The sequence below is a fragment of the Bombina bombina genome, chromosome 1 (genome assembly GCF_027579735.1).
Source record: "Bombina bombina isolate aBomBom1 chromosome 1, aBomBom1.pri, whole genome shotgun sequence".
In the NCBI taxonomy this organism is placed as follows: Eukaryota; Metazoa; Chordata; class Amphibia; order Anura; family Bombinatoridae; genus Bombina; species Bombina bombina.
In genome coordinates this window covers 1,531,367,664-1,531,380,111 of record NC_069499.1, presented here as the reverse complement: position 1 = coordinate 1,531,380,111, position 12,448 = coordinate 1,531,367,664, and the positions used below count along the sequence as shown (strand labels likewise).

General features: G+C 40.9%; 1 protein-coding gene across 1 annotated transcript in view; it reads right to left on the bottom strand.

Moving 5' to 3' along the window:
• Nucleotides 1–3,959: 3,959 nt before the first annotated feature.
• The window catches only part of LUC7L3 (LUC7 like 3 pre-mRNA splicing factor), a 122,515-nt gene continuing 114,026 nt past the window's right edge, over nt 3,960–12,448 (bottom strand). Inside the window, exon 9 of the mRNA XM_053721670.1 lies at nt 3,960–5,805. Coding sequence (XP_053577645.1) covers nt 5,648–5,805 — 158 coding nt within the window. The 3' untranslated portion in view covers nt 3,960–5,647. The remainder of the gene's footprint in view (nt 5,806–12,448) is intronic.

The following is a 12,448-nucleotide window of genomic DNA, read 5'->3' as shown; positions in this document are numbered from 1 at the left end:
CTTCTGGCTCAGATGCAACGTGAGACATCTTGCAATATGTAAGAGAAAAAACAACATATAAAGCAAAATAGATCAAATTCCTTATAAGACAGTTTCAGGAATGGGAAAGAATGCCAAATATCAAGCTTCTAGCAACCAGAAGCAAATGAAAAATGAGACTGAAATAATGTGGAGACAAAAGCGACGCCCATATTTTTTAGCGCCAAATAAGACGCCCACATTATTTGGCGCCTAAATGCTTTTGGCGCCAAAAATGACGCCACATCCGGAACGCCGACATTTTTGGCGCAAAATAACGTCAAAAAAATGACGTAACTTCCGGCGACACGTATGACGCCGGAAACGGAAAAGAATTTTTGCGCCAAAAAAGTCCGCGCCAAGAATGACGCAATAAAATGAAGCATTTTCAGCCCCCGCGAGCCTAACAGCCCACAGGGAAAAAGTCAAATTTTTGAGGTAAGAAAAATATGATAATTCAATGCATAATCCCAAATATGAAACTGACTGTCTGAAAATAAGGAAAGTTGAACATTCTGAGTCAAGGCAAATAAATGTTTGAATACATATATTTAGAACTTTATAAATAAAGTGCCCAACCATAGCTTAGAGTGTCACAGAAAATAAGACTTACTTACCCCAGGACACTCATCTACATGTTTGTAGAAAGCCAAACCAGTACTGAAACGAGAATCAGTAGAGGTAATGGTAAATATAAGAGTATATCGTCGATCTGAAAAGGGAGGTAAGAGATGAATCTCTACGACCGATAACAGAGAACCTTATGAAATAGACCCCGTAGAAGGAGATCACTGCATTCAATAGGCAATACTCTCTTCACATCCCTCTGACATTCACTGCACGGCGAGAGGAAAACCGGGCTCCAACTTGCTGCGGAGCGCATATCAACGTAGAATCTAGCACAAACTTACTTCACCACCTCCCTTGGAGGCAAAGTTTGTAAAAACTGATTTGTGGGTGTGGTGAGGGGTGTATTTATAGGCATTTTAAGGTTTGGGAAACTTTGCCCCTCCTGGTAGGAATGTATATCCCATACGTCACTAGCTCATGGACTCTTGTTAATTACATGAAAGAAATGTCTACCAGTTTTTTAGCCCATATTAAGCCCTTTATTCTGTTTGTTTGACTAAGAAAATGGCTTACCGGACCCCATGAGGGGAAATGACAGCCTTCCAGCATTACATGGTCTTGTTAGAAATATGGCTAGTCATACCTTAAGCAGAAAAGTCTGCTAACTGTTTCCCCCAACTGAAGTTACTTCATCTCAACAGTCCTATGTGGAAACAGCAATCGATTTTAGTTACTGTCTGCTAAAATCATCTTCCTCTCACAAACAGAAATCTTCATCCTTTTCTGTTTCAGAGTAAATAGTACATACCAGCACTATTTTAAAATAACAAACACTTGATAGAAGAATAAACTACATTTAAACACCAAAAAACTCTTAACCATCTCCGTGGAGATGTTGCCTGTGCTACGGCAAAGAGAATGACTGGGGTGGGCGGAGCCTAGGAGGGACTATATGGCCAGCTTTGCTGGGACTCTGCCATTTCCTGTTGGGGAAGAGATATTCCCACAAGTAAGGATGACGCCGTGGACCGGACACACCAATGTTGGAGAAATAGCTTCTTTTAGGCCCTCAAACATCAGCAGGACCCTCCATGTGAAACAGCATGAACTTCTCTGCAATTCTAACTGTGCACCTGAGGCAATTAGGCCCCTCCCACTCTACTCCGGAGCTGTGAGGCCTAGTAAATCACTCCTAAGTGACTAAAAAACAGCCATGTGGTGGTAACCCCAGAAAAAAAAAAAAAAAAAGGGCTTTCAAAGTGTCTTGCAAAACGATTTTTCCTTAGCCAAACAATCAATTGTCCTGAATAAGTGTCAACCAATATATTAGCCCTATTATGCAAGCATTCAATTCCTTACTAAGTCTGAACATAGCTTACCCTCCCCTCATGGGGATCTTGTCAGTCTTCTAGCATTATCTCAGTCTTGTCTAGAAATAAATGACTGAACATACCTTATTGCAGATAACCCTGCAAACTGTTCCCCCCAACTGAAGTTTTCTAGTACTCCTCAGTCCTGTGTGGGAACAGCAGTGGATTTTAGTTACAACATGCTAAAATCATTTTCCTCTCAGCAGAAATCTTCATCACTTTTCTGCTAGAGAGTAAATAGTACAAACCGGTACCATTTAAATTAACAAACTTTTGATTGAAGATAATAAAACTACAATTCTAACACCACATTCACTTAACACTCCTGAGAGAGACCCTAGTGCTTAGAAACCAGCAAAGAGAATGACTGGGGGGTGGAGCTAGAGGGGGAGCTATATGGACAGCTTTGCTGTGTTCTCTCTTTGCTACTTCCGGTAGGGAATGAGAATATCCCACAAGTAAAGGATGAATACGTGGACTGGATACACCTTGCAAGAGAAAGGTAAACACATAGCACAAATCAATGACCGAAAAATTCAGGAAATTAATGGATACTATACCTGTGATACAGACTTTGTAGTTTACCTATTAAAATGCCCGTGTGGGAGGGGCTATGTAGGGGAAACTACACGCCCCATTAGATAGGATTAGTGGGCATAAATCTTCAATTAGATGCCAAGACAAAACCCTTACAGTTTCTTCCCATTTTCTTGAAATGGGACACACTGTTAGCCAACTAATGGTACCAAATAATAGATCATATCCCTAAACTTAGGAGAGGAGGGAATAGGGAACTTGAACTCAAAAAGAGAGAGGTATGGTGGATTCAACAGCTTAAAACTCTACATCCTGTAGGTCTGAATAGTGATTATGATCTCCATTTGTTTTTATAAATTTAATCTTTCTTCATATATATATATGCATTTTAATTTTGGATGTCATGATCAAACTTTGCATCACTGCTCATGTGTTTAACTTTACCTATGTACTTAACATCTTGTTTAGACAAAAAAATTCTTGTTGATCTACATGTGCAATTCATGAATTGGCCAAAAGATGGCAGTAGTAATTTCTATCAATGGTCAATAAAAGTTTAGCCAATATGGAGTTAATATGTTTGTAATTAATCCATCTGGCCTATTTAAAGCTGTGTTGCAGTGCAATCCATAGCATGATTAAGGGTCTGCGTTACCCGAAACGTTGCTGTCTGTTCATTATGTCACCTTAATAAAGGTTTTTTCACTTTTAAAAGAAACAGTGCTGGAGCCATTCATTTTTATTTATATATCATACTCACACCAACTCCAAACATACACCTTTCAAAAACCTGGCAATATCATTGACCTGAGAATGTGTACTGCTTCTTACAAAGGGTGTGAGAATACCTAAGCTTCAAGAATGCAGTGCTCAATATGACGAGGTAGAGCTTCACCATGTGGCAATTTTATGGTATCAAAATAGAACTGTTCTGAAGAGCTGCATGCACAGGTGGAAATACAACTCAGAACCAGAAGTAACCAATTTTTTTGTCGTTGTGTTCAACAGTTAATTGTTACTAAGCTTGAAAACTGTTATTCCACTGCCCCAGAGAGGCAGATGTGTATACTGTAGACTAGTATTTTCCCTCTGGACAAGCTTTATTTCTTGACTGCTCAACTACTACTATATGTACATGTGCGAGTAGACACCTACATACAAACTAATGTCCCTTTAACTATACTTGCTAAATGCTTTACCTTTTGGTATATTATCCCTTTATAATCACATGCTTTTTCTTCATCTAATTCAGAAGTGTATCAAATGGGATATATGCTTCAGATGGGAAACACATATGCAGTAATGACACTTTCTGCCACACAAAAATTTTTTATCCGTAACTACAATTAATTTTTAAGACATGTTACCAGTTTATCTAATTTTTCTCCACTAAATTTATGTTATTAGCTCTACTTAACCATAAGAGACCATGTTCACATATAAAATAAAAGCAAAAACAAAAACTTACTTGTAACCACAAGTTTATTTGGAAAAAGCATTTTAATACCAAGCTTCTCAAATGACAATGAAGCACATTTACAACAAAAATGAGAAGATGCTTTATTTGTATCATATAATCTAAATCTAATTGTAAAAAAAAAATAACGTGGTTCACAAACAGATGTATGCCTCCAAGTCCGAAAAAGCTTTTAATTAAACAATGTGCAAGCCCAGAGCCTATAATATATTATAGAAAGTCCTGAAGGCAAAAGCCGGGACTAATATTTGATATGGGCAACAGCACAAAATCAACTATATATATATATTTATTTTACATCAGTCCTGAACTTAAATTGAATAAAACCATTTCTAACTGAACTTTAATTTTCATTACAGGTTTCGGTCACCTCATTTAAAGAAGAAGATCTTCATTTAAGACGCTGAACTCCCAAGTTATCCATATTGACCCTAAAAAGCAAGATTTGAAGAAAGAAAAAAAAAATTACTTGACAACTCAAAAGCCAGAAAAGTTCAGAGAATTACATTTAGTTTAAAGAAAATAATAGCTACACCTTTCTTATTGATCTCATGCAAGGGAACAGATTAACTCAGCTAAAATGATATAGGGAGCCATTACATATTTCCCAGTTTGCAGAGTCTATAAAAGTATATCTACAATCATCCTTTAAATGAACTACAATAATCTATAAATTCTCCTACTGAGTAGGAAAAATTAATCACATACCTCTTAAAAGCTTGCAAAGAATGTAACAAGACGATATTATCGAGTATTTATTGCAAATAAATATCTTAAGTAATCTAAGACTGGGCGTCACTGCATCCCTACATACAGCCAAAAGAAAATTCCAAACTGTTAAGCAATAAGAAAATATTTTTGATACTAAAAGAAACATAAAACCAAAATGGCTCTATTGCTCTTTTGTAGACAGACAAAAAATAAAAAACAAAAAAAATACATAAAGTAAGCTTACAATATTAGAGGTAACATCATTCAAACATGGATTTCGGTAGAGAAAAGGAGTACCTGGCATGAGTACCTGCTTAGTTTGACTGAATCCTTGATTTTTAATTTGGTTTTTCATGGGCCGCTTACAACACCAACGCTGTTTGAGGTATGGCAGTCAGCTGCAATTATTCAAAAACCCTACACTTCCATCAATCCAATGCTACTGGTTCTCGAGTTACAGAACAAACTGCATTAGAATGCAAGGTAATAAAGCAAAATACTAGTAACATCCTTCACAATTAGTTTTGTTTTTTTAAATAAAACTAGTCCAAAATGTGCCTTTAAATTAACGCGCTCAAAAAATGAATGATACTGCCAATAAACCAAATGCACTTTACATACAAAATGGTTATATATTACGACAGTTAATATCAATCATCTCTAACTTACAAATTAACAGCTAATGTCTTAAAAATACACCAAAGTAAAAAAAAGGGGCAGAACAGTGAACGCGTTGACTAGAAAAAAAAAATAGCCAAAAGAAAAAAACTGTATACCTCCATATATTTTGCAGGACTAGTATTTTCTTGCATTTGAAGCTGTTCTGTCTTCTAAATCTGTTTTGACCGTTCTTCATCTGTGCATACTTACGCTGCACCGTTAAATTCTATCAAAAAAAAGACTTAGCAAAAGTGAGAAATCATACACTTACCTCTGACTGATCAGAGGTCAAATCAGATCAGTTTTAATTGGACTGAGTGTCACCTTCAGATTTATTGCCTTCATTGGCCCCATTAACCTCCAGTGGTGAAGCCAACTCCTTAGTTTCAGTTTTTCGAGATTCACTCTGCTTTTCTCGACTACTGGATTCTCTACTTTTTTTATCATCTGAACTCCTTTTTTCTATAAGAAAGCAAAGTATTAAAATAAACAATGGTGTATTACATTCAGACTTAAAATTTTCTTTTGTAGCATCTAAAGTAGGGCATTAAAAAAATAAATTTTCTTGTTTTGTAAAATTAGTGTGTACTGTACCTGTACTAACAGAAATAAATACAACCTTAGGTGTTTTATATCTGTGTAATATGTTACTCCCTTCCAACTTAGCTGTGGAAGTATCGATCAACCACTGAGAACCTTTATTTGTAGCATTTGTTTAATCTTAAAAAAGGAAATTTATCCTTACCCGATAAATTTCTTTTACGATATGACGAGTCCACAGATTTCATCTTTACTTACGGGATATCGCCTCCTGGTCAGCAGGAGGAAGCGAAGAGCTCCACAGCAGAGCTGCATAAATAGCTCCTCCCTTCCCCCCCAACCCAGTCATTCGACCGGTTAGGAAGAGAAAAGAAAAGCCAAGGAGCAGAGGTGACTGAAGTTTAACAAAAATAAAAACCGGTCTTTAGAAAAACTACAGGGAGGGCCGTGGACTCGTCATATCGTAAAAGAAATAAATGTATCAGGTAAGCATAAATATCCTTTTCTTTTACAAGATATGACAAGTCCACGGATTTCATCCTTACTTATGGGATACAATACCAAAGCTATCGGACAAGGATGAAAGGGAGGGACAAGACAGGAACCTAAGCGGAAGGCACCACTGCTTGAAGAACCTTTCTCCCAAAAACAGCCTCAGACGAGGCAAAAGTATAAAATTTGGAAAATTTGGAAAAAGTGTGAAGAGACGACCAAGTTGCAGCCTTGCAAATCTGTTCAACAGAAGCATCATTTTTAAATGCCCATGAGGAAGCCACAGCCCTAGTAGAATGAGCCGTAATTCTTTCAGGATCCTGCTGTCCAACAGTCTCATATAGAGTCTGAGTTCCTAGGAAAGGAACCCTTGTCTGTGGAATTAGTGAACTCTTTTCTAGATTCACCTTCCACCCGTGAGTCCTTAGAAAGGACAGAACCATGTCGGTATGAGACTTTGCCAGTTGATAAGACGCCTGGATTAGTATATCGTCTAGATAAGGTGCCACTGCAATGCCACGCGGTCTGAGAACCGCTAGCAGAGACCCTAGAACCTTTGTGAAAATCTTGGGTGCCGTGGCCAGTCCGAAAGGAAGAGCCACGAACTGAAAATGTTTGTCCAGAAAGGCAAACCTCAGGAACTTGTGATGATCTTTGTGGATAGGAATATGAAGATATGCATCCTTTAAATCCACGGTAGTCATATATTGACCCTCCTGGATCAATGGAAGAATTGTCCGAATAGTCTCCATCTGGAAGGATGGAACTCTGAGAAACTTGTTTAGACTTGAGATCTAAAATGGTTCGGAACGTTCCCTCTTTTTTAGGAACTACAAAGAGATGAGTAAAACCGCTGCCCCTGTATTGGAACGGGACCAATTACTCCCATAGTGGAGAGGTCTTTTACACAACGTAAGAACGCCTCTCTTTTTATCTGGTCTACAATCGTGAAAGAAACCTTCCCCTTGGGAAGGAATTTTTGAACTCCAACTGATACCCTTGAGACACAATTTCTAGTGTCCAGGGATCTTGAACGTCTCTTATCCAATCCTGGACAAAGAGAGAAAGTCTGCCCCCTACTAGATCCGGTCCCGGATCGGGGGCCACCCCTTCATGCTGTCTTGGAAGCAGTCGCTGGCTTTTTGGGTTGCTTACCCTTGTTCCAAGCCTGGTTGGGTCTCCAGGTGAGCTTGGCTTGAGGATAATTCCCTTCCTGTTTAGCGGAGGAGGAAGGGGGGACCCCTTTAAAATTGCGAAAGGAGCAAAAATTACTTTGTCGTCCCCTTTGCTTAGAGGTCTTATCTTGAGGGAGGAGGTGACCCTTACCTCCCGTAATGTCAGAAATGATTTCTTTCAAATCAGGCCCGAACAGAGTCTTTCCCTTGAAAGGAATAGCCAAAAGCTTGGATTTAGAGGACACATCCGCAGACCAAGATTTTAACCATAAGGCTCTACGCGCTAAAATGGAAAATCCGGCATTCTTGACCGCCAATTTGGCGATCCGAAATGTGGCATCTGTGACAAAAATTAGCCAGCTTAAGGGCCTTAATTCTGTCCATTATCTCTTCTAAAGAAGTCTCAGTCTTAAGAGACTCCTCTAAGGCGTCAAACTAAAAGGCGTCCGCAGTTGTGACTGGTACAATGCAGGCCGTCTGTTGTAATAAATATCCCTGGTGAACAAAAAACAGAATTTATGCTTACCTGATAAATTACTTTCTCCAACGGTGTGTCCGGTCCACGGCGTCATCCTTACTTGTGGGATATCTCTTCCCCAACAGGAAATGGCAAAGAGTCCCAGCAAAGCTGGCCATATAGTCCCTCCTAGGCTCCGCCCACCCCAGTCATTCGACCGACGGACAGGAGGAAATATATATAGGAGAAACCATATGGTACCGTGGTGACTGTAGTTAGAGAAAATAATTCATCAGACCTGATTAAAAAAACCAGGGCGGGCCGTGGACCGGACACACCGTTGGAGAAAGTAATTTATCAGGTAAGCATAAATTCTGTTTTCTCCAACATTGGTGTGTCTGGTCCACGGCGTCATCCTTACTTGTGGGAACCAATACCAAAGCTTTAGGACACGGATGAAGGGAGGGAGCAAATCAGGTTACCTAAACGGAAGGCACCACAGCTTGCAAAACCTTTCTCCCAAAAATAGCCTCCGAAGAAGCAAAAGTATCAAATTTGTAAAATTTGGCAAAAGTGTGCAGTGAAGACCAAGTCGCTGCCTTACATATCTGGTCAACAGAAGCCTCGTTCTTGAAGGCCCATGTGGAAGCCACAGCCCTAGTGGAGTGAGCTGTGATTCTTTCAGGAGGCTGCCGTCCGGCAGTCTCATAAGCCAATCGGATGATGCTTTTAAGCCAAAAGGAAAGAGAAGTAGAAGTCGCTTTTTGACCTCTTTTACCTGAATAAACAACAAACAAGGAAGATGTTTGTCTGAAATCTTTTGTTAGAAACAACCTTAGGAAGAAAACCAGGCTTAGTACGCAAAACCACCTTATCTGCATGGAACACCAGATAGGGCGGAGAACACTGCAGAGCAGATAACTCTGAAACTCTTCAAGCAGAAGAAATTGCAACCAAAAACAAAACTTTCCAAGATAGTAACTTAATATCTATGGAATGTAAAGGTTCAAACAGAACCCCTTGAAGAACTGAAAGAACTAGATTTAGACTCCAGGGAGGAGTCAAAGGTCTGTAAACAGGCTTGATCCTAACCAGAGCCTGAACAAATGCTTGAACATCTGGCACAGCTGCCAGTCTTTTGTGTAGTAAAACAGATAAAGCAGAGATCTGTCCCTTTAGAGAACTTGCAGATAATCCTTTCTCCAAACCTTCGTGTAGAAAGGAGAGAATCTTAGGAATTTTTATCTTATTCCATGGGAATCCTTTGGATTCACACCAACAGATATATATTTTCCATATTTTATGGTAAATCTTTCTAGTTACCGGTTTTCTGGCCTGAACCAGGGTATCTATCACAGAATCTGAAAACCCACGTTTCGATAGAATCAAGCGTTCAATCTCCAAGCCGTCAGCAGGAGGGAGACCAGATTTGGATGTTCGAATGGACCCTGAACAAGAAGGTCCTGTCTCAAAGGTAGCTTCCATGGTGGAGCCGATGACATATTCACCAGGTCTGCATACCAAGTCCTGCGTGGCCACGCAGGAGCTATCAAGATCACCGAGGCCCTCTCCTGATTGATCCTGGCTACCAGCCTGGGAATGAGAGGAAACGGTGGAAATACATAAGCTAGGTTGAAGGTCCAAGGTGCTACTAGTGCATCTACTAGAGTCGCCTTGGGATCCCTGGATCTGGACCCGTAGCAAGGAACCTTGAAGTTCTGACGAGACGCCATCAGATCCATGTCTGGAATGCCCCATAATTGAGTTATTTGGGCAAAGATCTCCGGATGGAGTTCCCACTCCCCCGGATGGAATGTCTGACGACTCAGAAAATCCGCCTCCCAGTTTTCCACACCTGGGATGTGGATCGCAGACAGGTGGCAGGAGTGATCCTCCGCCCATTGAATTATTTTGGTCACTTCTTTCATCGCCAGGGAACTCCTTGTTCCCCCCTGATGATTGATATACGCAACGGTCGTCATGTCTGATTGGAACCTTATGAATCTGGCCTTTGCTAGTTGAGGCCAAGCCCTGAGAGCATTGAATATCGCTCTCAGTTCCAGAATGTTTATCGGGAGAAGAGACTCTTCCCGAGACCATAGACCCTGAGCTTTCAGGAATTCCCAGACCGCGCCCCAGCCCACCAGACTGGCGTCGGTCGTGACAATGACCCACTCTGGTCTGCGGAAGCTCATTCCCTGGGAAAGATGGTCCAGGGTCAGCCACCAACGGAGTGAATCTCTGGTCTTCTGATCTACTTGAATCATTGGAGACAAGTCTGTATAGTCCCCATTCCACTGTTTGAGCATGCACAGTTGTAATGGTCTTAGATGAATTCGTGCAAAAGGAACTATGTCCATTGCTGCAACCATCAACCCTACTACTTCCATGCACTGCGCTATGGAAGGACGAGGAACAGAGTGAAGAACTTGACAAGAGCTTAGAAGTTTTGACTTTCTGACCTCTGTCAGAAAAATCCTCATTTCTAAGGAATCTATTATTGTTCCCAAGAAGGGAACTCTTGTCGACGGAGACAGAGAACTTTTTTCTATGTTCACCTTCCATCCGTGTGATCTGAGAAAGGCCAGAACGATGTCTGTATGAGCCTTTGCTTTTGACAGGGACGACGCTTGAATTAGAATGTCGTCCAAGTAATGTACTACTGCAATGCCCCTCGGTCTTAGAACCGCTAGAAGGGACCCTAGTACCTTTGTGAAAATCCTTGGAGCAGTGGCTAACCCGAATGGGAGGGCCACAAACTGGTAATGCTTGTCCAGAAAAGCGAACCTTAGGAACTGATGATGTTCTTTGTGGATAGGAATATGTAGGTACGCATCCTTTAGATCCACGGTAGTCATAAATTGACTTTCCTGAATAGTGGGTAGAATCGTTCGAATGGTTTCCATCTTGAACGATGGTACCCTGAGAAATTTGTTTAGGATCTTCAAATCCAAAATTGGTCTGAAAGTTCCCTCTTTTTTGGGAACTACGAACACATTGGAATAAAATCCCATTCCTTGTTCCTTTATTGTAACTGGGTGTATCACTCCCATTTTTAACAGGTCTTCTACACAATGTAAGAACGTATGTCTCTATTTAGTTTGAGGATAAGTGAGACATGTGGAACCTTCCCCTTGGGGGTAGTTCCTTGAATTCCAGAAGATAACCCTGAGAAACTATTTCTAGCGTCCAGGGATCCTGAACATCTCTTGCCCAAGCCTGAGCAAAGAGAGAGAGTCTGCCCCCCACTAGATCCGGTCCCGGATCGGGGGCTACTCCTTCATGCTGTTTTGTTAGCAGCGGCAGGCTTCTTGGTCTGCTTACCCTTGTTCCAGCCTTGCATCGGTTTCCAGGCTGGTTTGGGTTGTGAGGCATTACCCTCTTGCTTAGAGGATGCAGAATTAGAGGCCGGTCCGTTCCTGAAATTGCGAAAGGAACGAAAAACAGAATTTATGTTTACCTGATAAATTACTTTCTCCAACGGTGTGTCCGGTCCACGGCGTCATCCTTACTTGTGGGATATTCTCTTCCCCAACAGGAAATGGCAAAGAGCCCAGCAAAGCTGGTCACATGATCCCTCCTAGGCTCCGCCTTCCCCAGTCATTCGACCGACGTAAAGGAGGAATATTTGCATAGGAGAAATCATATGATACCGTGGTGACTGTAGTTAAAGAAAATAAATTATCAGACCTGATTAAAAAACCAGGGCGGGCCGTGGACCGGACACACCGTTGGAGAAAGTAATTTATCAGGTAAACATAAATTCTGTTTTCTCCAACATAGGTGTGTACGGTCCACGGCGTCATCCTTACTTGTGGGAACCAATACCAAAGCTTTAGGACACGGATGAAGGGAGGGAGCAAATCAGGTCACCTAAATGGAAGGCACCACGGCTTGCAAAACCTTTCTCCCAAAAATAGCCTCAGAAGAAGCAAAAGTATCAAACTTGTAAAATTTGGTAAAAGTGTGCAGCGAAGACCAAGTCGCTGCCTTACATATCTGATCAACAGAAGCCTCGTTCTTGAAGGCCCATGTGGAAGCCACAGCCCTAGTGGAATGAGCTGTGATTCTTTCAGGAGGCTGCCGTCCGGCAGTCTCATAAGCCAATCTGATGATGCTTTTAATCCAAAAAGAGAGAGAGGTAGAAGTTGCTTTTTGACCTCTCCTTTTACCAGAATAAACAACAAACAAGGAAGATGTTTGTCTAAAATCCTTTGTAGCATCTAAATAGAATTTTAGAGCGCGAACAACATCCAAATTGTGCAACAAACGTTCCTTCTTTGAAACTGGATTCGGACACAAAGAAGGCACGACTATCTCCTGGTTAATGTTTTTGTTAGAAACAACTTTCGGAAGAAAACCAGGTTTAGTACGTAAAACCACCTTATCTGCATGGAACACCAGATAAGGAGGAGAACACTGCAGAGCAGATAATTCTGAA